General features: G+C 48.2%; 1 protein-coding gene across 1 annotated transcript in view; it reads left to right on the forward strand.

Moving 5' to 3' along the window:
• Positions 1 to 1,194: 1,194 nt before the first annotated feature.
• The window catches only part of MME (membrane metalloendopeptidase), a 32,375-nt gene continuing 5,904 nt past the window's right edge, over positions 1,195 to 27,665 (forward strand). The window contains exons 1-20 of the mRNA XM_053986365.1: positions 1,195 to 1,605; positions 5,367 to 5,536; positions 6,682 to 6,717; positions 11,052 to 11,213; positions 12,080 to 12,160; positions 12,837 to 12,932; positions 13,034 to 13,152; positions 13,861 to 13,926; positions 16,426 to 16,560; positions 17,894 to 17,995; positions 19,547 to 19,683; positions 19,779 to 19,872; positions 20,509 to 20,637; positions 21,263 to 21,361; positions 21,865 to 21,945; positions 23,302 to 23,405; positions 23,572 to 23,630; positions 25,565 to 25,684; positions 25,940 to 26,073; positions 27,027 to 27,092. Coding sequence (XP_053842340.1) covers positions 5,377 to 5,536; positions 6,682 to 6,717; positions 11,052 to 11,213; positions 12,080 to 12,160; positions 12,837 to 12,932; positions 13,034 to 13,152; positions 13,861 to 13,926; positions 16,426 to 16,560; positions 17,894 to 17,995; positions 19,547 to 19,683; positions 19,779 to 19,872; positions 20,509 to 20,637; positions 21,263 to 21,361; positions 21,865 to 21,945; positions 23,302 to 23,405; positions 23,572 to 23,630; positions 25,565 to 25,684; positions 25,940 to 26,073; positions 27,027 to 27,092 — 1,980 coding nt within the window. The 5' untranslated portion in view covers positions 1,195 to 1,605; positions 5,367 to 5,376. The remainder of the gene's footprint in view (positions 1,606 to 5,366; positions 5,537 to 6,681; positions 6,718 to 11,051; positions 11,214 to 12,079; positions 12,161 to 12,836; positions 12,933 to 13,033; positions 13,153 to 13,860; positions 13,927 to 16,425; positions 16,561 to 17,893; positions 17,996 to 19,546; positions 19,684 to 19,778; positions 19,873 to 20,508; positions 20,638 to 21,262; positions 21,362 to 21,864; positions 21,946 to 23,301; positions 23,406 to 23,571; positions 23,631 to 25,564; positions 25,685 to 25,939; positions 26,074 to 27,026; positions 27,093 to 27,665) is intronic.

Consider the following 27,665-nt stretch of genomic DNA (forward strand, 5'->3'; position numbering starts at 1 on the left):
TTTTTTTTTCTTGCCCATTTTTGACACTCCTATTGCTTTTGTGGTGAATAAAACCTCCTTCTTCAGAAGTTCATTTTGTAAAAGTGCTTCATTTGTACAGCTAATGCTCATCTTCCCCTCTTGATTGCATCTGCCCTGCAGATCGCTCACTGGGCAGTTCCATAAAGAAATGGGGATTCAGTTTCCACCTTTCTTGGTAGGAGGAAGTTACCCCTCTCAAGCCACAGACATTTTAGTGTGTGTAGCTGGTAATAAAATATTTCAGAAATTCCTGCCATGTCTGCCTCAGAGGTAATAAACCTCTAAAGGAACGCAGCAGAAACCAGCGTGGTGTCTGGTTTGAATGAGAGGAATGACTGCAACTCACATTGCTGCTGCTGATGTTTGTCAGTCCCCTAGTAAAAATGAAACTTAATGAAAATGAAACTTTGTAAGAATGAAACAAATATCTTTTGATACTCAGGTGGCTGAGAAATCTTTTGGCAGAGCTCACAGCTGCCTCTCCGTGCAAGAAGTCACAGCTATCTCCCTCCCGAGGAGAAATCACTGGGTGAATGAGGATGTAAGAGCTTGCAGAGCGTATGCGACTGCATGAATTTGACAAAGGCGATGAGTGTGCATGGAAGCAGGCACCGAGCCGCAGACATGCAGCCGCTACCCTTCCCCGTGCATCCCCTCCCTCCTTCTCCTGAGCGATGAGAAGCCGGGCAGGTGCAGGGGCCGCTCCACCGGACACGGCGCTCCCGCCCGGCCCCGCCGCTGCCCCGGCGCCGGGGGAGGCTTGGCGAGGTGCACAGCGCGCCCCGCCGGGGCGGGGGGGCTTGTTTGTTTGTTTCCTGCCCCATCCCATTCTTATGATCGCGAAGAGGAAGAAGCCTTCAGGTCAGCCGGAGAACTGCTCGCCCGGCGGACAAGGGCTCCTTTGATCGGCGGCGGCGAGCGGCGGGCGCGGGCAGCGGGGAGCGCCCGGGCTCTGATGTCCCGGCGATGCGGGCGCCCCGCGGCTCCGCCGCTGCCCGCGGGCGCTGAGCCCCGCCGGCGGCTGCCCGGCACAGCCCCGCCAGCCTAAGCCGAGCCCCAGCCCCAGCCCCAGCCCGAGCCCCAGCCCGAGTCCGAGTGCGAGCCCCAGCCCGAGTCCGAGTGCGAGCCCCAGCCCGAGTCCGAGCCCCAGCCCCAGCCCCAGCCTAAGCCGAGCCCGAGCCCCAGCCCCAGCCCGAGCCCAAGCCCCAGCCCGAGTCCGAGTCCGAGCCCGAGCCCGAGCCCCAGCCCGAGTCCGAGTCCGAGCCCCAGCCCCAGCCCCAGCCCCAGCCCGAGTCCGAGCCCCAGCCTCAGCCCCAGCCCCAGCCCCAGCCCCAGCCTAAGCCGAGCCCCAGCCCCAGCCCCAGCCCCAGCCCCAGCCCCAGCCCGAGTCCGAGCCCCAGCCCCAGCCCCAGCCCCAGCCTCAGCCCCAGCCCGAGTCCGAGCCCCAGCCCCGGCCGGCGCCGCCTCCCCGCGGGCCCCGCGGGCGCGGACCCGCCGGCTCGGGGCGTCCCCGCCGCCTCCGCCCGGCGCCGCCCGGGGATGTGCGAGGCGGCCCCGCGGCCGGAGCCCTGCGAGCACCAGCGGGTGAGTGCGGGACGGGGCTGCGGGAGCGGGGCGGCACGGACGCACGGACGGACGGACGGACGGACGGGGGCCCGCGCGGCCCCCCAAGCCGGGAGCTGCCAGCCGGCAGCGGTGCTCCCTGAGCCGGGACGCTGGGGCTGGGGCCAGCTCACCCTCGGGGGGCCGCGAGCCGGGCTCGGCCGAGGGTCGCACCCCGGGAGCAGCGCCCCGAGCCACCCTCGGGGGGCCGGGACCGGCCCGGGCAGTGGCAGCGGCAGAGCCGAGCGCCCTCCCCGCCCAGGGCGGCCCGGCCCGGCCTTAGGCGCCTCCCCGGGGGCCGGAGCCGCGCTCGGAGGGCTCTTGGGATATGCCGGGCTCCGGGACTGTGCTGGGCTCTGGGGATGCGCGGGGCTCCGGGGCTGTGCCCGGCTCCGGGGCTGTGCCGGGCTCCGGGGATGTCTCGGGCTCTGGGGATGTGCTGAGCTCCGGGGCTGTGCCGGGCTCCGGGGATGTGCCCGGTTCCAGGGCTGTGCCCGGTTCCAGGGATGTGCCAGGCTCCGGGGATGTGCCCGGCTCTGGGGATGTGCCCCGCTCCGGGACTGTGCTGGGCTCCGGGGATGTGCGGGGCTCCGGGGATGTGCGGGGCTCCGGGGATGTGCTGGGCTCCGGGGCTGTGCCCGGCTCCGGGGATGCGCGGGGCTCCGGGGATGTGCTGAGCTCCGGGGCTGTGCCGGGCTCCGGGGCTGTGCCCCGCTCCGGGGATGTCCCGGGCTCCGGGGATGTGCGGGGCTCCGGGGATGTGCGGGGCTCCGGGGATGTGCTGGGCTCCGGGGCTGTGCCCGGCTCCGGGGATGCGCGGGGCTCCGGGGATGTGCTGAGCTCCGGGGCTGTGCCGGGCTCCGGGGCTGTGCCCGGCTCCGGGGATGTGCTGAGCTCCGGGGATGTTCGGGGCTCTGGGGATGTGCCCCGCTCCGGGGATGTGCTGAGCTCCGGGGCTGTGCCCGGCTCCGGGGATGTGCCCCGCTCCGGGGATGTGCCCGGTTCTGGGGATGTGCTGAGCTCCGGGGATGTGCTGAGCTCCGGGGATGTGCGGGGCTCCGGGGATGTGCTGAGCTCCGGGGATGTGCTGAGCTCCGGGGATGTGCCCGTCTCCGGGGATGTGCCCGGCTCCCTGCGGCGGAAAAGCTGCAGCCCCCGCAGGGAGCCCGGCGATGCCCCGTGGCACTGCCCGGCTGGCACGGGACAGGCTGCACAACTTAATGAAAACATAGTAAAGTATTCCCGTGATGTACTACACTTTCTGTGGAAGCGACGCTGGGAACCAAGTAAGCCATACACCGATTTTAACAAACCCATCCCAAAACCAAAAGCTAATGCATTCATTAACTCCTTGTGCCATCTAGATCAGGATCGGTCGAAACAGCTTCAGCTCTCTGTGGTGTCTAAGCTTCAGTAGGCACAGCAGAGGGGATCACATAAGAAAACCACAATACCGAGGCTTGTATCTGCATAAATTATTCCTACAGTTTCGCCGCGCTTGCAGTAGCACATAAAGCAGCTTCTACCTGGTGGTCGTAATGCAGATGCGTTCAACTCTAAATAACTCGAAGTAAAAATTAGTCAGCTGCCTTTCTGCTCCTGCAGGAACAGAAAGATTAGCTCGCTTGAAAAAACTTAGATGATTGCAAAGAACATATTTACACATGAAAGGTGCAGCGTTTCCTGCTGCTCTACGGAACTGTATTTTCAGTGCTCAAAGTCACCACCAGAGTCAGGAGATAAGCATCACTGCTTCAATGAGGCTCCAAGTACTCAGAGGATCCTGGAGACGCGGCAGTATTTAGTCCATACAAAGAACATTTTTCTTGCTGCTTAATATGACTGGAAGTGAGAAGGGGATAATGATTAATTTGCTTTTTTATTATCTATGAACTTCTAGCTCATAGTTAATGCAGGGCAGATTTCTCACTCCTCTGCACGTTTCAGTGGGATTTCAGTCCTGTGCCTCAGAGACCACTGGCTCATTTGACCAAAAATCCTGTTCTTCAGAGACAAACAGCAGCTCATGAGGCACGTGAAAGTAGTCCTGCTGGTCCCTGTAGGTGCAGAAAGACAAAGGCTGGGCAGACCTCAGGATTCCAGCCTCCTGAGCCATGGAAGAGCCGCAGTTCTGGCGCTGCCAGCCACCTCCTGCAGCTTGATGTCCCAGGAGTAGTGACAGAAGGGCAGATGAGACACGCAGAAATAAAATGTTCTCTCGTTTATGTAGAGGAACAGTGTGAGAATGTCCAGTGAGTCACTGAGACAGGTGCTGGTAAACCCATGGAACACGAAATCTCTCTTACTTACATCTGTAGTACAGGGTTATTTGACAACTTTAGTTTATTAATAAACATACACTTTAGGAACCTGTTTTTGCAGCAGAGGAGCCTCATTCTAGGGGAGGTGGACATCAGAGGAAGGAAGAGATTATTGGAAACTAAAGAATGTGAATCAGGCAGAAAACTAAGGAAAAGAATCAGGCAGGAGGTCCAGTGGAAAAAACAAAGACTGGAGGTCTGAGAGTTTGCAGCAGTTTGAGGAGAGTTTGAGTTGGGATGAACACAAGGCAGCAATACAGCTAAGCAAGTTTAAAATAATGAAGGTCCAAGTCTTAGACTTGACTGGATGCAGAGCCTGAGAAGGGTCCCTCACTTATGGGACTCATGGGGAGAGGGAGAGGGTATAAGGAAGGTTGACCTTTGTGTGAGGGATCTGGTGAATGTAGTGTTCCCATTATTTATCCCAGTGAAATTCTCATATTCTTTCCCATTGAATGGAAAGGGTGTGTACTGCCTGTGGATGTAAAAGAGCCCCAGGAAACGCTGGCAGGGATTTTCATTGTGAAATACTGAGCAATACGTTGCTCTGTGTGTAGGGATTGGAATCTCAGTTGGAGGAGGAAAATCTGGCCCTGGATAAGTAGGAGCAGGTGAAGGGAGAGCACAGAGCTGCCACCAGCAGCACTGCAAAGGTGGCCCAGCTACCTCTGAAGGGCAGCAGAGAGAGGATCTCCAAACCTGCTGCAAGAGCTGCACGAGTGAGCGTGAGCTCGCTGCGCGGCGTTGCGTGACTCCTGTGTGCAGTGCTCCAACCTCCAAGGACAGGCCTGCTCGCAGCTCTTGAAAAATTGCTGTGAAGCCTCACTGTCTTCAGTGTCACTTTGACAGGCTCCCAGCAGAGCCTGTTTGTTTTTTTTTTTTTTTTCTATTTTTAGAGCCAGCTGTAAAGCTGTAGTCAAGAACTGCTTACATAATATTTTAGAAGTGACAGCGCAGCACAATGGCATATTTTGACCTTTGGCATTAGATAAGTAATTGGCAGGTTAAGTTAATTTTTATTCAAGCAAAGAGACTTGCTTTTTACTGCTCGTGAACTCCTGTACCTTCACACAAGATTAAACCTCACGGGGTACATTTTAAAAATAGGTTTTGGTTTGCTGGCCCTCCTTTTCTGGAAGGAAGCTCCTCCACGTGAAGGAATTCCACTCTTCTGCTCTCCATCCATGACACGAAGTGTGTGGTACGTGTGTGTGAGACTGTTTTGAGTGTGTGTGAGTGTGTGTGTGTGCGTGGGCCTGGCAGAGGCCAGGACTCTTCATTTCCTGGCTGACAGCCCAGTGGTATTACAAATAATTGGCAAACTCACCTAGAAATCACCTTTGTTGCTGTGCAGTTGAGGAGCTGGTTTCGAGCCTGTGACTCAGGGTAAGCGCTCAGTGAATATTCCCTTTTCCATTCCAGACGCTGGGTTATGGGCAAGTCGGAAAGCCAGATGGATATAACTGAAATGAACACTCCAAAACCAAAGAAGAGACTGGGATGGAGTGGCCTGGAAATAGGGCTGGCCGTGGTGGTGCTGCTGCTGGCCATCGTGGCCATCACCATGATCGCCCTGTACGCCACGTACGACGGTGAGAACGCGGGGCCGGCGGCGGGCACGGGCACTGGGGAAGGGGCTGGGGTGCTGGATGAAATGCAAAGCTGAAATGCAAGGCTGAAATGGAAACCTGAAATGGAAACCTGAAATGCAAAGCTGCACCCACGTCTTGTTGCTGGGAAATCTCAGAAACTGCGTCTTTCCAACCGGGGCTCGGTAAATCCGTTTGTTCACGCGAAGTCGTGGCAAACACAAACCATCTGCGTGTTCTGGCTTAGGAGAACTTCTGTTTGTAATTAATGCCTCAGTAAGCAGAGATCCCAACAAACTACAGCATTGCTGAAGAAAACCAAACTCCAGGGCTTCCTTTGTGTTCCTGAAGATCCTGTTTTTTCCTTTTTCAGGCTGTTGCAGCAAGGACTCTCAGTGAGTGTAGTCATCCTGAGAGGTTTTGTGCTTCAGTACCCAGAGAAAAATAATTTCATTCAGGGGGAAATACATTGGTAATTTTTGGAAAAGATAATACAGAGAAGCTAAAATTTCCATCTAGGGTCAAACTAGAATTTTTCCCTATATTGGGAATTAAGTGGCTTTTAAAATTTTGAAATACTTAATAGTTTTCTTTAAGCTTTTAACTGAAGTATAGTTCAATTATGGGATTGGAAAATACCATTATGGGGGGAAAAATGTTTTATTTTCAAAGTCTCAAAAGGAAATATTTTCATATTCCTGAATCCTGTATTTTGTTCAGAAGGCTTCAGAGTGAATGTCTCAGAATTTTCATATAATTCCTTGAAAATCCTTTTGTCTTTGTAAAGTACTGCCAAATTCAAACTGGCTTTGTCATTCTCTCCAGTCCTTGAGCTATTTTTCTCTAAATTGCTTCTTTGTTATAAAAATAGTATTTTGCCCACCTCCAATTGATGGGACATTTCCCTCTGATGACTACAAAAATTCCACATGATGAGTGACTAGCACTGAATGACCCTAAAGGGTTGAAGAAGATGATATTTTTAGAGCCTGATCCTATAAATATTCCCTTACTGACTGTAAGGTGTCCATTCATATTAACTTACTGTACACTGCAATTAAATTGACCATCAGTGGAAATATTTACAGTAGGTTTTATTATATTGACAGTGAGTAAAGAATTAAGAATATGATTGTGTTCTCTTTTAGATGGGGTTTGCAAGACACCAGACTGTATCAAATCAGGTAAGAATGAAAAATACATATGTTTTAAATTAATTTATGTGGTTTTAAACAAAATCACTACCACGGAATTCTCCCATCTAACTGCAGACAAGTATGGCACGTGGAAGCGTGGGTCTGTTACCCCACATGATTTTCTTAGCATAGCTCTTCTGCAAAAGTAAACCCTTGAGCTATGAGACTGTCAATGTCACAAAGGCATCCTCCATGTGATTCTGCATAGCCTGGCAAGCCATTCCTCCTTCAGTAACGAGTGCAGTTGCTAAAGAATCCCAGGTGCACAGCACCCTGGAGGCTCCCAAAAGGTGCTGCTTCCCAGACACCATTTAGACTTGCAGATGCAGCAGAAAGAGCCCAGGAAAGTCACTGTACTGGTTCCCTTACTTCCATGGGACTGCTGGTTCCAGGTCTTGTTTCAGCAGCTTGGTGGGTGCTCACACCTCAGGCCTGCAGGGCAAGCTCCTCATCCCAGGAGCTGCAGATTGCATGGGCCAGACAGAAGGTTCATTTCAGGTGGCCACCACTGTCTTTTCATTGCACCTCCAAGGTGTTCTTCTCCCAGCATCAAAGCTCATGCTGTGGTTTGGAAAATGATCCACTTATTAGTTCCCCAGCAGATTGTTTTTAATCTTTGATGATGCTCGTTTTCAGCTGAATACACATTGCTGCAAGGGAGTTCAGGCAGACTGTGTGGTGATGAATGAACTCCAAAAGGAAAAGCAGGAAAAGTTTGGAGAAATGAGCCACAGTGTAGCAAAAAGTGCTTAAAGTAATTAATCAGAACAATTTTATGCTTCTGTTAAATGCTTCTGTTAAATGCTTTAAGAGCATTTAACCACTGGAAAGTGATAAAGTGAAGATACTGACAGAATTGATTGTTCATTTGAGAGAAGAGCTGCAAATAAATGACCAGAAGATAAAAAAAAAAAAAAAGAAGTCGTAAAATAAATAATGAACAAATAATGAAGACAAAATGTAATGAGAATTCATTGGTTGTACCCAGGGTAAATCCCAGTAACTGCATGGCACTGTTAGCATGGATTTGTGAGGCCACTGCAGTGCAGCACAGGAACATACAACACAATTTGTGCCTTTGAGCATTTTTTGGATAAGCTGACACACTCTGATGACTTCCCTGAGGTCAGGCAGCACAGCCTGATGGAACAGGGGATTTTGGTCTCTGTTTCTTACCTAGGTAAGCATATTGTTTTGCTCCTGAATCCTCCCCAGGTCACTGGTTGCTTTGCCAGCTTATATTACTTTATTTGTAAGCTATTAAAGCAACAACTGACAATCAGGAGTGCTACAATAAGATTAATCATTAGAAGTAATTGATATGAAGTTCTGCATTCTTGGTGCCAGGTAGGAACTGAGTAAACAAGTGTCAGCAGGAACAAAGCCAAACACTGGTTTGTCACAGCAACACTGAGCACTGATGCAGAGTGCACTGTGTATTACCTGTATTTGTGTAGGTATAAATTCTCCTGGATTAGAGATAAAATAATAAAATATTCCTAACATAATCACATTCCCTTGATTACAATATATCTGTGGTATCAGCCAAATAATGAATGGTTACCTTGGGGCTCAGGTGTGCAAATAAGGCTCTTGAGGAGAGTTTTCTGCATGGTCAAACTTACTGTATGCACTTCACAGGCAGCCCAAATGAAAGACCACAGTTCCCACAGCTGGGCTCTTTCTGGTACTTTTGCAGAATTTAGGCTTTAAGTTCTGATAAAAGTTGGATAGGTGATACTGGCTGGCCTGGACCTCGGAGCAGGAGAGCTGAGAGAGATGATTATTTCTGTGTGGCACGAGCGGGCACAGAGCATTACCCAGGTGCTGACTCCAGGCAGAGCAACCCAACTGCACAGCTCAAGCCACGTTTGATATTACCCTGCTAATGATTCTCAGGTTCAAGCAAGACGTGGATTTCTCCTGGCTCTTGTTGTGAGTTTTCTCCCAAAGTGACAAGTCAGTGGATAAGGGCCATCTTTTCTTGGTGTCAGAGATGTTTCTCTCCTACTGTTACTGTTTGGCAGGGCTGGGGTGTCCACTCCTGCTGCTGGACTGACACATGCCAAGGTCATCCAAGGGATGGTGATGCCCTTCAGGTGCTGCCCCAGTCTGGCAGAGAGATTCAGAGAGATACCCTTAAAGCAGGAGATGTTAGGAACAGCTACAGCTTTCCTCTTTCACAGCAAATAGGTGGAGTTAGGACAGGAATAAACTCCAGCATTGAAAACACTCCCCTTCCCCTAACTGAAACGGGGCAAAACAGACAGAAACCAGCACCAGAGCTTCCACAATCCCAGAGCTCTTGGGGCTGCAGCAAGTGTCACACTTAGTGAAAACATGACTGAATTTCCCAGTCTCTGGCTGTTGGTGTGACCCTGTGTCCCTTCAAATAGAAGTCACCCCGAGGCCATGGGCTTCAGAAGGGAAACCATCAGCTAGGAGGCTTTGCATCTATTTCCACAGGGGGTTTTATGCTACAGAAGCAGTCTGAGGTTGAAAATGCACCTGTCCATGGCTATTTCCATCTTGCAGGCGCTGGAACATTGTAAAACCATCAGATGTTGGCCTAGAATGTAACACTCCTAAGCCAACAGAAAAATGGGGGCAGGCAAATCAACACAAACACCACAGACTGTCTCTCCATTTCCACCAGCACAAGAGACATGGAAAATATTGAAAGTACTGGAAAAATAACTATAAATATTTGACTTGCCCATGTGGAGGAATGAACACTTGAAATCACAAGCCTCATAATTTACTAAAAATAATGTCAGAAAAATGGGAAGAATACTCTGGGAAATTCAGAGGTATCCCTAGCTCCTGCCTGACTCCCGAGATCTCTCTTTTTGGTGAGAGACTCTGTTCTGGCATGCTGGTGGTAGGAGTCTGGGTGGAATGGGAATAGTTATAGGGAGAAGCCCAGAGGGTTTATGGACAGCAGCTGGGAAGCTGCCATCAAGGGATTGGATTTCACTGAGAATCCCTGTCACGGCTGGTCAGTGACTGGCCAGTCTTGGACAAGCCACTCCAGGCAGTCAAAAGGATAGCAAGAGGCAGTATCAGTTCTAGAGCAAAATGTGGAGCAGGTCTGATAATGAGTGTAGCTTCCAGAAGGCATTAACAGAAAAACCTTTCCTGTCAAGAACTGAAATAGTCCAACAAAGTCAGTATTTTATTGAAATAGACAGGATTCAGTTGAGTCTAAATCATACTTAATTACCAAAATTACACCACAGTGGACACTGAACCTCTGTGTCTTGTGTTTTTAATGTCCCTTCTCACCATGTTTCAGTACAAAGAAGGGCAAGTGAAGGGTAAATGAAACAATCCTACATTTTATTTAGAGCTGAGTGACCGCTCAGTTCTCAGGGAGCAGGAACCTCTGTCAGTTTAGCACCAGCAAACCCAGGCAGCTGGAAAGTATGGCAGCTGTGGTGAGCACAGGAGCAGAAATTCCCTGTCCACCGAGGAGAACTCTGCTTGCTCTAGAACATTCCACGAGCTTGAGCCTGCTCTAAACTGAACACATGGGTGGCTTCCCCTCTGAGAGGAAGCAAGGGCAGTGCAGAGCGTGTGCAAAGTGTGTGTGTGCAAAGTGTGTGTGTGCAAAGTGTCTGTGTGTGCAAAGTGTCCATGTGTGCAAAGTGTCTGTGTGTGCAAAGTGCCTGTGTGTGCAAAGTGTGTGTGTGTGTGCAAAGTGTCCGTGCAAAGTGTCCATGTGTGCAAAGTGTCCATGTGTGTGTGCAAAGTGTCCATGTGTGCAAAGTGTCCGTGTGTGCAAAGTGTCCATGTGTGCAAAGTGTCTGTGTGTGCAAAGTGTGTGTGTGCAAAGTGTCTGTGTGTGCAAAGTGTGTGTGCAAAGTGTCTGTATGTACAAAGTGCCCGTGTGTGCAAAGTCTGTGTGTGCAAAGCCCGTGCGTGCAAAGCCCGTGTGTGCAGTGTCCGTGTGTGCAGTGTCCGTGTGTGCAAAGCCCGTGCGTGCAAAGCCCGTGCGTGCAAAGTGTCTGTGCGTGCAAAGCCCGTGTGTGCAGTGTCCGTGTGTGCAAAGCCCGTGTGTGCAGTGTCCGTGCGTGCAAAGCCCGTGTGTGCAAAGCCCGTGTGTGCAGTGTCCGTGTGTGCAGTGTCCGTGTGTGCAAAGCCCGTGCGTGCAAAGCCCGGCGTGCAAAGCCCGTGTGTGCAGTGTCCGTGTGTGCAGTGTCCGTGTGTGCAGTGTCCGTGTGTGCAAAGCCCGGCGTGCAAAGCCCGTGTGTGCAGTGTCCGTGTGTGCAAAGCCCGTGCGTGCAAAGCCCGTGTGTGTGCAAAGCCCGTGTGTGCCGCAGCCGCGCGGATCCTGCAGAACATGGACCCCAGCGCCCGGCCCTGCCAGGATTTCTACCAGTTCGCCTGCGGGGGGTGGCTCAAGAGGAACGTCATCCCCGAGACCAGCTCCCGTTACAGCAACTTTGACATTTTGAGAGACGAACTAGAAGTCGTTTTAAAAGGTCAGTGGAGTTTGGGGGACTAAATAAAGTTTCTTCTTTGCCTTCTGTGTTATCCTAAGTTGTGGTTTTCTAGCAAAGCTTAAAATACTAACAGACATTTCAGGGGTTTGTGTTTGGTTCAGGACAAGTCTGCCCCGAAGTGCTTGCTCGGAGGAGGCTCTGGGAGGGTGCTGCTGTGTCTGACACCGGAGCAGAGCTGAGCACACCTGCCCTTGCTGCTATCTGCAGATCAGACCAGCTGCAGTCCCCACCCTGAGCTGCTCCAGCGGCAGCACCAGGCAGGTGGAGGAGGAGGAGGAGGGAGAGGTCTGTCTGTGTCCACATCAGCTGAGATGCTGGCAGCTGCTCTCTGCCAGCCCACGTCCTGCATATCTGTGTCCCAGCAGAAAGCCCCAAGAGCAGACAAGCTGTTTTCCTGCCTGTCATATCAGCAGTATCAAATTCTTCACCTTCCCTTTTCTCAGGTGAACACAACAGAGTCCAAGAAGGCAGCGTGTACTCATGTAACACTCTGCAAACCATTCTCTCCTGGCTAAATATCCTTTTATTTACTTTGCCTATCTCCTGGTTTTGCCAGCTCTGTTTTCACACAATTGCCTGGTTGCTTAAAACCTGTCCCTGAGAAGTCAGAGCATCTGTGCTTCGGCCAGGGTGACCCACAGACACTCTGCTGACTCTGTTACGTTCCACAGCCCAACTCAGACTGCAGCCACTGCAGGGCACGTCACCTGCAGAGCTTTTCCCCTCAGCTGCTGAAAGGCAGAGCCTCCCTGGGGCTGGGCACGGAGCTCTCCTGGCCCAGCCCTGCTCCCCAGAGCCTGCCAGGACAGAGCAGGAATGACCACGACTCGCTGTGTGTGTTTCAGATGTCCTCAGCGCCCCCAGCACCAACGACATCCCAGCAGTGCAGAAGGCAAAAACTCTCTACAGGTCCTGCATCAATGAAAGTAAGTGTCCCCACTGCCACCTCACACCACCCTACAGGATACCTGCAGCACCCAAAGGGCCCCGCCTCAGGAGCTACACGTGTGTCCTGCTCTGTGCATCATTTTCCAGCTTTGTGTCCTTTGTGAACACTGAAATGTGTCTGTTCTACAGAGTCCAGTCAGAATGTCAGCAGTAAAACTGGTATTCTACCTCCTGCTTTACTACCTTAGGTATTTTAGGTAACTCTTCGGTTACTAATTTGCTGCAGATTATATAAACTCAAATCCTTTCAGTTAATTCTTTTGTAGAAATTAGCAGGGATGAGGTGAAAGCTACCTGGCTCTGGTGCTAGGACAAAGAGCAGTTTGCAGTGCTCCCTAAATCATATTTTTATAGTTTCTCTAATAGCATGAATACTTTTCAAAACTGTTATTTCAAGCTATCTGCAGAGAGAGGAAAAAAAAATTACTACTTCAATGTCATGGTCTCAAGGATCTGCATGTGCTGTTTGTGACTGGAACATTTTTACATTAAATGTTAAAGCACAGTCATACATCAGAGCAAACTGCTGCTGTGGTGATGGAGGGAACACAGTTCTCAGCTTCCCTGTTCTGAACTCATTATAATATATATTGTAATATATAGCATTTGTGGGGTTTAAAATGTCATGGTAACTCATTTTATTTTTTCCAAAAGCTGCCATTGATATCCGAGGTGGAAGGCCTCTAATTAGTTTATTGCCAAATGTGTCTGAGTGGCCTGTAGCAACAACTAACTGGGATGCTTCCTATGGTAAGATAACCTGTGCTTATTCCCTTTTAGTTAAAATATCTAAATTATTTAATTTATTGCTTACTAAAAATAGAGACTGACTCTACCTTCCATTTCCTTAGGTACGACTTGGACAGCTGAGACAGCTATTGCACAGCTCAACTCCAGATATGGAAAAAAGGTCCTTATTAATTTTTTTGTTGGCACAGACGATAAAAATTCCACAGCACATATCATTCACGTAAGTCTGCCTGGGTGCCATGGCCTTGTTGTTCATAAAAGTGCAGCAAATAACTGGAAGCACAGGCATAAATGTTAACAAGGAGAAACATCAGTGATCTGAATTTGACCTGAGCACTTTGTAGATGAGTTTGCGAATTAATGTCGTTTTCAGCTGAAACTCTGGGTTTCACAGCTCCCTGTCTGTTCTCCAAGCTGACATCTTTGTTCCGTGCACTCACTCTCTGTTACTGCCAGTGAGACGGGAATGACAGACACAGAAAGGTCATCTCTGAAACCCGAACATCCCGACTGGGCAGGAGAAGGGCTGGTGACTGCTGGGATGCAGCAGCTGGAGGAGCAAAGGCCGATCTCTCCTGTCAGTGGGTGGATGGAGCCGTGGGCACCTCCCGTGCAGGGATTTCAGAGATGCAGGAGCTGCCTAGCTTCTCTCTGGGCTGTTCTGTCATCTGTGGTTCACCCGTTTTCACACTGGCTACCGGTGCCTTGCAGCGTTCAGCAACAGGAGAAGAAAAAGATTGAAAAGAAAAACAAAAAGTTTAACGAGAATGAAATAGTGAAAGGTGGGCAGCAGGATGAGAGAGGAAGGCCCCCGTGGCCAGAAAGTGATTTGGCCAGGGAAGCATCAGCACCTGTAGTTACCCAAAGAACAGTACAGTGCTCTGCCACTTCCCCTTAAGCAGGTCTCAGTTTTTGTTTGCATTTACAGATCGACCAGCCGGGGCTGGGCCTGCCTTCTCGGGACTACTACGAGTGCACGGGTGCATACGGAGAGGTGAGGGGCAGCTGGCACTCCACTGGGACACTTCTCGGGTTTTGGCCTCTGTTTTCAAGGCAGCCACTTGACTTTTTAAGACCTTTTGGAAGGAGATAAACAGGAAACAATTTAGCTTTGTTGTGGAGCTTCACAGCTGGATCAAGAGCTATCCCCTGACTGTCAGAGTTGTATTTAAACAGAATGCAAGTGGTCAGGACCAGCCCTGTTCTGTCACTGCAAAAAGGAGGTCACTTCTGAGCTGTGACCGACTGGCAGCAACTGGCAAATGCTGCAGGTGAACTACTTCTACCAGGAATAGGCTTGGAAAGCAAAACAGAACATTCAGAACCAGAGACACTTTGCTGCATGAAAGATCTGAAAAGATCACAGTCTCCTACATCAACTGCTGAACACAAACACAGCAGCAAAAGGATGTGATACCACAGAAATGGCTCAGATACCTGAAACCTCGTATGGTCTCATTTAATTCTTGTTTACTCATTACTTCTGTGGTCTCATTAACCTGTTAGCACTGACACTGTATGCCTGTTGCTAATCTTGGATGTGCTTTAAGTCCTTGAGAGCTGATGGGTGTCTGTGCTGAAGTCATGGAGTGAAACTGCTACCACAGTGACCTTTAATTAACCACATTCCTTCTGTGTAATTAAATGCAGAAGCAATGAGAAAGTGTACAGGCCGCTTGGGCTTTGTAGGTATTTTGCTGATGTGCCAACAGTTAATAGAGATTACCTTTAATTGCAGATCACATGCTCATTAAGACAATCATTGCCATCTGAACTGCCCAGCTCCATGTGAGATGGCCTTTAGGAGCTGACTCACATTGCACAATCTGCTCCTTCCATGTGCTGTGAGCCAGCTCCTGTGCTCTGACCTACCTGAGTGTCAGCTCTGCACTGCTGGAAGTACTGCTGAAAACCAGCTTTAGCACTGGCAGGCAGCTTCCCAGGTTCCCAGTGTCCTCCCAAGCACGGCTGCTCCACAGGAGAGCTGTTCCCTCCCAGCCCTGCTCTTGCCTCTGCTTCCTGCTCTTATTCTGCTCCAGGAGCTGCACGCAGCAAAATCATCTCTGCCCCCAGCAGCACTTCCCACCCCAGAGCTACAGGTGGAACCTGCCAACAGGACAATTTTTAAATCTTTTTCTCTGGTAAGGTACAGGATGGCTCTGCTCAGACAGGAGTGACTCCCATGTCTTAAGTTTCCACTGAAATTGCTGAGACTATTTATACAGTCCAGATGACAGTAGCTGACTTAGTTCTTTGCTACCTGACTTAAGAGCTGCACTTAGGAGAAAAATAAAGTCACTGACTGGTACCTAAAAATCTCTGTTAACTTACTGGTCTGAGGTAATAGCCACATTGAACTTTATGATGGTTTTACAGTGCTGGTGTGCACGGTCTTTTGTGGCTTGTTGGAGCTGTCAGTGGTTCCATGGGGCTCTCTGAAATGATCTCTGTTGTAAGTGGCACTGGGAGCTGAGCCCTGTGGGCTGCCCAGCCCTGTCCCTGCTGGCAGCTGCCCAGCCCTGTGGTGCCACAGCCCCAGCTGGGCACAGCCTGGCCCCGCTGGTGCCCAGGAGGGCACAGGGAATGACCTCCTTACAGAGGTGTGCCCCCTGCCTCAGGAGCTGAACCTACCAAAACACTTCTATCAATAAACCTGATGGCATGCACGCCTTATTAATCCTAGGTTTAATCACTGGTTACATTTAGTAGGTTACATTGCCTAAACCAGATTTATTATTTGATAGCTGATCCAGCACCATGTATGTTTTTTTTTTTTTATTTGCATTGAAAAGGAATATTGAAAACAGCATTTCTGTTGATAGAAAAATGAGTGTGACTTACCAATGAGGAATTAGAATTACAAATAATAATAGAATTACAATAAAACAGAGGTTCCATAAAATATAATGACACCTTAAGATATTTGGCTGTGTGACATTGCAGAGAATTTGCTGCTGTATTTGCATCTTATCATTACTGACCTCTTTAATGTTAGATTTCATATAAATTGTCCATAGGATACCTGACTTTGCATACAGCAACATGAGTTCTAACTGTTCCAAGAAGAACTGGAGGAGGTTCACAGCTCCTGGGAGTGCTTTTCCCACAAAGCCAATTCCCTCGTTTTATGTTCCTGGGAACACAGCTCTTTGGAAATGGTATTTTTGGAAGTTGTAATTAAAGTGAGCTAGAAAAAACATGGGTGATGGTTTAAATATGGACACACAAATGCCTCATTCTAAATAATGAAAACAGTGCAGCCATTGGGAGCGTTCAGCTTTGAACAGTGCTCCAGTTACCCAGCAGAGCTCCATGAGGGAATGCTCACAGTTAATTTATAGCTGTGACCTAACAGTATTTCCAATAAAACTGACCTGTTTAAATAAGGAATGAAGAACTGTAGTTCATAAAAATGATGAAACCTTGAAGATAATCAAGGTATGCTCTACTTGGAAGAGTTTTGTCTTTAAACTGTTCCTGTTTTTTCTTGCAGGCGTGTTCTGCCTATGTTGATTTCATGATTTCTGTAGCTAAACTAATCCTACAAGAAAGAAATATTTCTGTCAATGAGAGTGAGATTTCTGCACAAATGAGAAGAGTTATGGACCTGGAGAAAGAGATTGCCAATGTAAGGAAAACATCTTTAAACGATCCTTTAAATAACTGACTTTTTTCATAATACCTAAGAGAGCTGACTGTGAAGTGAGTGGTTAACTTCCTTGCCAATGCAGTTTTGTGGAGTAGAAATGCATGGAGCCTGTTACACCTGAAGGAACAGCTGTGTCCTGGGAGGAGACAGGGAAAGTCTTTGAGGCAGCTGTTTTCCAAACACCAAAATGTTTTATCCTGATCAGCTCACAGAAGCCCTGCAAGAGCAGAGAGAGACAGGCTTGGGATTTGGTTCATGTGGTTTAGAGCGTGAGTTTTGGGAGATGCTTTGGGGTCTCTCCTCCCTTTGTCCTGTTTCCCTGTGGGCTGTTTGGATCCCAGAGCAGCAGATTCCCAGCCCTGGGCCTGCTGTGAGCACAAAGTCATGTTTGTGCTGCACAAGCTGCTCCACAATGCTGATTGTTCCAAGGGCGTTTTTTTACCAAACACTGTTCTCCCTTAAAAGAAAAGGACAAAGGAAAAATAATACCATGAATTTGACTTTGGAGGAATAGCAAGGGTTTGAATGAGCATGGAGAAAACCAAAGGCATTTATGAGCAAACTTTGACTTATTATTATTAACCATTGCAGCAGGACCTGAAGCTGAGGATGACCATGAAACAGGCTGAATACATATTTTATAGCTTCAGCTATTTTTGAAGATACACTGATAGTAAGGTCACACACTTGGGAGAACCATTTATATAAACTAAAACCATCTGATTTTGATTTTCTTCATTTTTGTGAGAAACACACCTCTGGGCTTGGATCAGAGATGGGCAATTATAGTCAAAAAGGGAATTCACTGGAGAAAGGCTTTAAAGAGGACCTGCAATGTCCCTGCAGCAGTTGCTGCTGGTGGAGTTCAGCTGGTGCTGGGGAAGCTGCCACTGCCTGGGATTTTAACCTTTCATCCAAAACTCAGTATCAGCCTGAATGTGACTGAAGAGAGCTGGCATTGTGCTCTTGGGAATTTGTTTCAAAAACACAGAAAAAACCCACTGAATCCACAATAGAATAGGAAAGAGGAAGCGGAAGAGAAGGATAAAAGGAGGCTTGGCATAACTGATTTTCCTAAGCACTTTAAGAGGGTAAGACCTGCTGCTGTGGATGCAGATGTCGAGCTCAGCAGTGCGAAGTGCCAGAGCCCAGAGCAGCCCAGAGCTGTGTGAGCTGGGGCTGTGCCTCCCCAGCAGCACCGTGGGTCACAAAGAGCACACAGGGCAGCAGAGCACCCTGGTCAGAACCAAAACTCCTGGGAGTTTTGTGTACTCAGTGTACCCAGTAACGTCCTCCTGATTAACTCTGACAGGCAACAACAAAATCTGAAGACAGAAATGATCCACTTCTGCTGTACAATAAAATGACCTTGGCACAACTCCAAAACAACTTCTCACTGGAAATCAATAAGAAGGTGAGTGATCAATAACCTGGTGTTTTAACCTCTAATTTAGCACTGATGGGATTAAGCAATGAAGCCTGGATTTTTATTTTTTTTCTGTTAAAGACATGACATATTTGCAACTGAGCAGGATCCCTGACGTGCACAGTCTTACCTGCTCTTCTGATGACACTGAACTGTATGCACATTCTGTACCCAACACTTCTCCTAACCTGAAGGCACATCTTCCCATTTGCCTCAACATAAAAAGACAGAAAAGTACAAAGGAAAAAAATTTCCAGTGGGAGGTGTCTCTGCCCGTGGCAGGGGGCTGGAAATAGATGATCCTCAAGATCCCTTCCAACCCAACCCATTCTGTGATTCTCTGATCCTGTTCCTTGTCCTCACGGGTTCAGGCCCAGGACAGAAGTCCAGCCTGTAGCCACCAGCTGGTTCAGGGATGTTTAGTGGACTACCCAGCCCCACTCTGCATCCAGAGCTGCAGATTCAGAACAAAAGTCCAGTTTGCCCAACAGTGCCTCTGTAATTATTGCTCCCAAGGCAAGCAGAAAGGAGCCCAGGAAATAGGACAGCTCTCCACATCCCTCCCACTGCAGCTGCCCCGGGAGGTGTCAGCTCTGCTCCCACCCTGAGCCATGTGCTGTTGGTGCAGGGCAGCCTTTAGCTCATGGCACCAGAGTGCAGCTGAAAGCCAGCCCGGGCTTTGCTAACACAGCTCTGTCTCCTCAGGAACATAATGTGGTCCTGAACACGGGTGGTTTTTATTCTCATGACTTTTATTGAGGTTTCTGAGGCCAGTAAGGTGCAATGAAACACTGTTATTCCTGGCACTTTTTCATATTCACTGCAATTTTATTGACTTTAATTCTCTGACAGTTCCCTCCTGCCTGGTTTAATTGGTTTCATAATTCACCATCTCCCACAGGTGTAGTTGGTTACCATTACAGTCATCCTGTCAGAAAACAACAACTCCTGTCACAGAATGGCATTGCCCTGGTTATTATTAGTTCCTGGGGGGTGCTGCAGATCAGCACTAATTTAAATTTATTCCAAAATGCTCAAAAGACACTTGATGGGAGTTGGTAGTGTTGTAATGTCTAAGGATAGAACAGCAATTATTCCCAAGATTAGCCTGAAGTTTGCTGCTTCTCTCCCAGATCTGCAGTGACTGTTCCTGAAAGCTTATCTTCTCTCCTCAGCTACTTCCACTTGTCTGATGGAAGACATTACCTCCTCCAACAAACCTTCCCAAAGATACAGGCAGGGAAAAATCACCAACACTTTTTAAAGTAATAGGCAGAACAGAAACTTTAAAAATTAAAAGAAAAAAAAAAAAAGTGTTAGTTTGAGATCAAAGCAATTTCTCTACCCTTTCTGCCAAATACCCCCCAATGTTAACAACAATTTAGAGCTATAAATGATCTCAGGCCAGCTAGTATTACAATGACCCCATTTATAGGTAGTGCAAATATTAGGGAAACTAAAGGCAGAGCAGATGTGTCATGCAAACGTATTTAAACTGTTTATGATCGAACCATATCGTAATGCATATTGATTTTCCAGGTGTTCAACTGGTCAGGATTCATAAATGCCATCATGTCAACTGTGCAGATCAACGTTGACAACACGGAACATGTCATTGTTTATGACCCTGACTACCTTCTCAAGCTCAGGTCTATTCTGGTAAAATACAGTCCCAGGTAGGTGTGTTCAGTATGGTATTTGCATTCTCTTTCCAGAAAACTTAAAAAGCCTCAAAACATCACCAGCTCATTATCGTTGTTTTGTTGAACAGAGACCTCCAGAATTACATGGCCTGGCGATTTGTGATGGATCTTGTCAACAGCCTCAGCCGGGACTACAAGGACACGAGGAACGCTTTCCGTAAGGTGCAGAAATTCATCTCTCCCTAGGTTTTAATGACGTCTTTTGTGAGCCACAGAAGACAGGTTTTGGATGTAGGTGTAGTATATAAATATTTAATGTATTTGGGATTTTGCACACAAAAGCCAGATGTGTTTGCTAAGCCTCTGCTGGAGTGTATCTATAATTTATGGGATTTATGCCTGATAGCTGAGTGGATTTGAAGGCACTGCTCTGGTACTTGGTCTCTTGTTTTTCTGAATCTAAATGAATCCCCATTTTAGTATCAGAACAGTCACACTTATTTGCAAGGGATTCCAGCTCTGACTGACTCGTTAGAAACCCTTCACCATCCAAAGGAATATATTGGCAAACATCGTGGCCCCAATCTTGGTTTTGAGTCACTCCATCCTGCTGATAGCTTAGTGCTTTTAAGGAAATGCTGAGCAATTTCAGCAAGTGCACATGGAAGCTCTTTGTGCTTCCACAGCAGAAACCTCTCGCTCTGTAAGAGCCTTTCCAGTGATCCTCCCGTTAGAGAGCGAGTCCAGCGACGTGCCCCGGGTGGGGGAACTGGGGGGAACTGGGGGGAACTGGGTGTGTGTGTGGAGGTGGGGGAGGCTGCCCTGACAGCCCTGTTTGCCCTGCTGCGTGTCCCACAGGCCCTTTATGGCACCACCTCCGAGACTGCCGTGTGGCGCCGCTGCGCCAACTACGTCAACGGGAACATGGAGAGCGCCGTGGGCCGGCTCTACGTGGAGGAGGCCTTTGCTGGGGACAGCAAACACGTGGTAAAGCCCCCGGCCCCTCCGCCTGGGCGCTGCCAAAGTGGCATCGGTCACCCCCGTGCGCGCCCCGACACAGCTCTGGCTGCGCTTTTTACTGCGGCGTCGCCGAAGCGGGTTTGGCTTTCAGGTTTTTGCCCAAGCGTCAGTGGCGGTTTTTACAGAGGTTCAAAAATGCAGGTTTTTATCAGGGTATGGTGCGAAATGTGGGGCTTGCAGGTGCACAGAGGGAGGGAGGAAGCCCCTGCAGGTCCCAGGAGCCAGTCCCCCCATCCCAGGAGCTGCACTCGCTGGCACCAGCAGCCACTGCTGTGCTTTGAGAGCGACACCAGTGCACATCCTGCCACCACTGGGCACAGGGGCAATTGGTTATTTCTGGTTATTGATTCACCATCAGCCACACAGAAAGTTCCTGAAAATGGACCTGAAGTGAAGCCTTAGTTGACTGCCATCACCACTGGAATCCTGGTGTGAAACAGCCCATTTTTGGGGTTGGCATGAACACAACATTCCCTCAGATGCACAACATCCAGCGGGGCAATGTCTATCAGGTTTTGGTAACCTGAATGACTGAACTGCATTGCCCAGCACCTTGCTCTGTGCGTTTGTAACGTTTTGATGTTTTTTCCAGGTTGAAGAAATGATTGCAGATATACGTGATGTTTTTATAAAAACCTTAGATGAACTTCCCTGGATGGATGCAGTGACCAAAAAGAGAGCAGAACAAAAAGTAAGTTCTGTCTGAGATATTGGTAATGTGTAGTTCTATAAAAATCGGTGTTTCAGTTGTTTGTCCTGACAAAAAGTAAGCAGTAAGTTCTGTCACTGTATTATAATACAAACACATTTAGAGTTATGCTCATATAGGCACAGCAGTTCAGGATTCCAAGGGACAGGGCCTCTGGAGATAGGCACACAAAATGGGAAGAATCCCTATACAAGATTAGGACCTTTCAGGCAAATCAGTGATTAAGGAACTAGATAATGTATATCTACAGGAAAACAATACTGAAAACGAGAAGGAATGATTTCTGGTGATTTGACCAGCTATTAGGAGGAACAGGATAAAACCCAAAAACTTGTGCTTTCAATGAATAAAAAATTTCAACAAAATCTATATATAATTAACATCCTGCGGTTTCTGCAGTGGCTTCCATATCACCTTTCTTATATAATTTATCATTTAAAAACATGGCTGGATTGACTATGGATATCAAATTCCCTTGTCCCTAGGCAACAGCAATTAGAGAGAGGATTGGTTATCCCGATGAGATCGTGACAGATAACGACAAGCTCAACAGTGAGTACCAGGAGGTAAGTTTGCACAATAGGCAGGGGGATTAGAAAAGGGGTTTCAGAGAAGAAGAGGGTCATTTGCTTTCCTTGCCCCACCGAGCCCAGCCGCAGGGGGAAGGGTGTGACCAGCCAGCCTGGTGGGGCTGGCCCAGCTCAGGAGGTGACACACAGATGTGACAGATGTGACACACAGCTGTGACCAGGACCAGCTCAGGAGGTGACACACAGATGTGACAGGAGCTGTGACACACAGCTGTGACCAGGACCAGCCCAGGAGGTGACACACAGATGTGACAGGAGATGTGACACACAGCTGTGACCAGGATCAGCTCAGGAGGTGACACACAGATGTGACAGGAGATGTGACACACAGCTGTGACCAGGATCAGCTCAGGAGGTGACACACAGCTGTGACAGGAGATGTGACACACAGCTGTGACTAGGACCAGCCCGGGAGGTGACACACAGCTGTGACCAGGACCAGCCCAGCTCAGGAGGTGACACACAGCTGTGACAGGAGATGTGACACACAGCTGTGACCAGGACCAGCTCAGGAGGTGACACACAGATGTGACAGATGTGACACACAGCTGTGACCAGGACCAGCCCAGAAGGTGACATGCAGCTGTGACAGGAGATGTGACACACAGCTGTGACCAGGATCAGCTCGGAAGGTGACACACAGCTGTGACCAGCCCAGCTCAGAAGGTGACACAGATGTGACAGGAGATGTGACACACAGCTGTGACCAGGACCAGCCCAGCTCAGAAGGTGACATGCAGCTGTGACAGGAGCTGTGACACACAGCTGTGACCAGGACCAGCCCAGCTCAGGAGGTGACACACAGCTGTGACAGGAGATGTGACACACAGCTGTGACAGGCTCTGGTGGCATTCCAAGGACATGTCCACATTCTCTTGGCTTGTGTGAGGGCGAGCATGGAGCCAGTGGTGTTCAGTGCAGCGTTCCACCTGGCACAGCCTGGCCCAGCACTGGTGCAGTGCAGGAGCTGACTCGTGTTTTGTCTGAGGTGGAACTGCCCCTTACCAAACTGGCAGCTGCTGGTTTGCAGCAGGCAGCTCCAGAGGTTAAGGGCTGCACCAACAATTGCTGAGCTCCACTCAAAGTATGTCTAGAAAGAGAGAATGAAGATCTCTGGAAAAAGTAAGCAGCTGCTAACATAGATCCAGCTACAATATCAACTCTGTGATGTAGCAGAACTCTTCAAACCAAGGTCTAAATGTAGATCAAAAAATATTCTTAGAAATGTGTTGCTTAGCACATCCTGCTTCAGACTAGATTTTCCTGGTCCACGTGTCTTTTATCCCCAGTCAGTAACACCACCACTAACTCCTCTTCTCCCCTTCTTTTTAGTTGAACTACAAAGAAGAAGAATACTTCGAAAACATTATTCAAAATTTAGTATTTACCCAGAAGAAAAGGTTGAAAAAGCTTAGAGAAAAGGTGGACAAAGAGGAGTAAGTATTTAATAATACTCTGTCTAGTCTTTTATCCAGTTTTCACAGGAGAAGGTACCTTCCAACTTCAAATATTCTGTGACACGGTTTCTAGGCTTATTCTAGCAATCATTAACTTTGCCATTAACAATTGAAATGCTAACGTTTATTCTTCTGGTGTTACCAGGTGGATAAGTGGAGCTGCTGTTGTCAATGCTTTTTACTCAGCAAGCAGGAATCAGATAGGTAAGGTTTATCTATTTATTGATGCCTGGATTATCTATTTTTTATATATGTATGTATGTACTTTTAAAATCAGGAAGTGAAACAATCTTGCTATAACAAATTTGAGTATAAAGATTCCTAATGTCAGCCTACCCAAAACCATCCATGGAAATAAAAATCCCTGTCCATTCTGGCTAAAGATGAAAACCACACGGAGGCCCCAAGGTTTCTCATCTTGTGAGCAATCCCAGCTCCCTTCACAGTGCTGCAAGGCTCACAAGAGTCATGAAACATTTCACAACATTAATTATGCTTCTCGATATTTCTGTCACGTCCATTCTGCAAATAGTGCTTAAATTTTAGTCATGCAAATGTCACAGACTGCAGTGTCCTTTCTAGGCCATCAGTGAGGTACTGTGATCCACCTGTAATTCCTGAAAACAAGTCCAGAAAAATGGAAAAACCTTGTCCTGCAGGGCTCTGCACAAAAATGCAACAAGATTATTTCTTGATGTGAGCATTAAGCTCTTGACTGAACAGTTAACACAAAAACTTCCAGAAGGCTTTTGTTTAAAATAGCTTTGTTCAGTAATTTGTAGGAAAGGAATCATGATGTGGAAGACTGAAACTGGTGACTGGCAGTTGATGTGAGTCATAAATTCTTACCTCATCCTTCAACTATGGCATGCACGGGATAATTAAAGCAGTCTGATCTTTAGAGTGATGTCTGAATTAGCTTAGAACTAAAAAAACCCTCTTAAGGAGCAGTTCTGTGCATGGTGTGTAGGGAACCTGGAGCTCTGTTACTCCCTCTGGGTACGGTCTGACCTGCAGGGCTCCATCAGCAGCTCAGACCACGAGGAACCCGCTCAGCTTCCGAAGGCAGCCGGGCAGTGTTCCCCCAGGAGGAGGCTGCACAGCCCCGTCCCCATCCCGGGGCAGAGCTTCCAGGGGCAGCAGCTCCAGGGGTGGCTCCTCACGCTGCTGATAGCACCCGTGCTTGCTGATAACAGGGCAGAACAGTGGGGCATTCATTCCACAGCAAACCAGCCCTGCACCGGCGCTGCTGCGGCAGCAGCCCGCGCCCACGGCAGACCTGGCTGACTCCTAACCTGTCTGCTGCTTTCCTGAAAGAAAATCCTAGAACTGAACTGGATTTACACTGAAGTGCAAGAAGTATCAACCTACTTCCTTTTGCTGCGTGAGAACTGCCACCCAGTTCCTTCTGTCTGTTTAAGTTGTGTAGAGTTACATCCACCTCCTTCCCAGGGAGAATTAAAACTTCATATTGCAGCAGCAGCAGGGAGATGGGAAAAGGCCTTCACGAGACACTAAGTGGAACTGAATATTTTATAGTATTTTATTACTCTTACTGTATTAAAAAGATCAGAATTGCAACATGGTTTCTTTTTAAATGAATAGTTTTGTAGAAGAAGCCTAGAAAAATGAGCAGAGAAGTGGGTAAATGGAACTGCTTTGTTCCAGTTCTTTTATTGACAGCTTGGCCTATTTTTATTGATTCTAGTGGGAGTTACTTGTATTTTCAAGGGAAGAATAAATTCCTGTCTGAGAGTGATTTGTGATGGAATGATCAAATAGTCTATTCTTCTTGGGGGACACCCTCCCACTTCTCACAATGTTGTGAGGTTTGTTCAGTGATGAGACTGAAGTCTGTGAATGCTAAGTGATGTAAATTGGAGCAAACTGCTTTCTCCTGCAGAGCAAAAGAATAACAAAGCAGAAGCTGGTCATGATTTTGGAAGTGTCTGAAGAGGGGAGTGGTCCTGCTGCTCTGTTGCTCCTGTCCCACAGCATTCCCACGTGTCAGTCACTTGCTGCTGGGAGATTCGAGGGAGCAGGGTGGTTTTGGTTGAAGCTCCTAAAAGTGGTCTGGCCCCACTGCACCTGCAGGATAATGGGGCAGGGCCTTAACTGTGCTGTGGCTTCTTTTTCAGTCTTCCCTGCGGGCATTTTGCAGCCCCCTTTCTTCAGTGCCTCGCAGCCCAAATCCCTGAACTACGGCGGCATAGGAATGGTCATCGGGCACGAGATCACGCACGGCTTTGACGACAACGGTGAGGCTCTGAGCTGCTGCTGACAGCACGCCCCATGCACAGGCTGTTTGACATGCCTTGGTGCCTAATCCTTCCGGGGAGCACGTGAGAGGGAGATGCATTTCCATGTGGAAGATGAAGTGTGGATTTCTGAGGCATTACAGTATTGCTCTCCCAAGAGCACAACCCGACGTCTCGCTCGCTCCCCCCCTCACTGCACCAAACCCTCTGTTCCCGTACAAATAATTCTGTTTAACATACTCAACATCATTACAGGCAGGAATTTCAATGAGAACGGAGACCTTGTGGACTGGTGGACTGAAGAATCGGCACGGAATTTCAAGGAGCTGTCCCAGTGCATGGTGTACCAGTATGGGAACTTCTCGTGGGACCTGGCAGGTGGACAGAACGTAGGTCCTGTCTGTGGAGCTCCCCAGGCTGGTTTGGTGGGACAGCACTGCTTGCAGTGCTACATGGAAGGCACAAGCAGTTATTTCTCTCAGTTCCACTGGCTGGCTTTTTACAGCCTGACAATATATTCCATCACACAGGATAGGGAAAAGATAAAACTCCCAGCCCTGAGGTTTTCCCAAAACATGTGCTGAAGTGTGGGAACTCAGAGAGAGGCCAGTAAAAACAGAGAAGAGAATTTCAACATATTTTGCTGCCCTTTTATTCACACATTAAATTCAATCAAAGAACGATTCTAGATTTTGCAGCTTTGACTGTCATAAATCAGTATGTTGGACTGAAGGTTAAAATATGGGTTTTTTTAAAAAATAAAATTAGAGATTTCCCATTATCAAAGCTTCATCATCTTTGGTGCTATTTGACTGACTTAGGAATACCTGCTAAATAGAGATCTCCTATGTATTTGGCTACCAAGAAGCTACTGAACTTGCCTACTATACAGAAGAATAACTTCTAGCAGGTTTGCTGATGTCTGTTAACAGACAATTTCAGCAGTTTGGAGTTTGAATTTTAACTTTTTCTACAGACTGCATTCTGTCCACTTCCTCTAACTGGAACCGTGGTAAGAAACTGAGGATTAAAGACAAGGAGAAAAGAAGAAGAATAAATGAGCAATGACTAAGTAGCAGAAAATCTGGGTAAAAGATACAGAGCCTAGAAAGTTGCCTGGAGGGGAAGGAAGAGGATTAGAAAAACAATAGTATCTCAAAACATGGATTTTGAGACAAGGGACATAAAGACTTTTCAGAGATTTTAACATAATCTTCTGCTAAACCTTCAGATTTTAAGGTAATTCTTGCCTTTAGAAACTGGGAAATGCACAAAGTTTGGTATTACAGGTCCTGGATGAGCTTTTTTTTTTTCAGAAACCAATACTTTTCCTCTTTTACAGCTGAGTGGAATCAACACACTAGGAGAAAACATTGCTGATAATGGGGGTGTGAGACAAGCATACAAGGTAAGAAATATCCATTTTTCTATTTTAGCCAAAACTGTCAGAGATTAAGAAAATCAGTTCCAGAGCCTTGGAAGAAGAAACAATTTCTGTGCTAGGGACAGGACCAGACCTACTGTGCCATCAAGGCCTGGATTAAATCTACTGATTAAATCTACTGATTAAATCTACTGGCCAGCTGTGGTATTTCTCTCATCCTGTTAATCATGTCAGGCTACAGATTACCTGTTCCTAGGGAACTCTTTTTCATTTTTTTCCCCTTTGTGAATAAGGAATGTGTGGAATGGAAACATTCACTGGCTCCCACTTGGACCATGACCTAAAGAAAGTGCTGATACCAGGAGCTGTCTGCCTCTGGCTGTCTTTTCACCAGGTTTTTCATGCCAGGAAGGAGGGGCAGAATGACTTTCTTCTGACCCATAAACATAAACACTTTGCTTTTCATCTTGCACAGGTGACTTGGGCCCCCTGTACTGGTGTCCCAAGCCACTGGACTCTCTGCACTAAGCCTTCCATGGCAGCTGGATGCTTTTTGGCTTTGCTTTCCTTCTCTTCCTCAGACAGCTGCTGGACTCC

The sequence above is a fragment of the Vidua macroura genome, chromosome 10, assembly GCF_024509145.1.
Source record: "Vidua macroura isolate BioBank_ID:100142 chromosome 10, ASM2450914v1, whole genome shotgun sequence".
Lineage (NCBI taxonomy): Eukaryota > Metazoa > Chordata > Aves > Passeriformes > Viduidae > Vidua > Vidua macroura.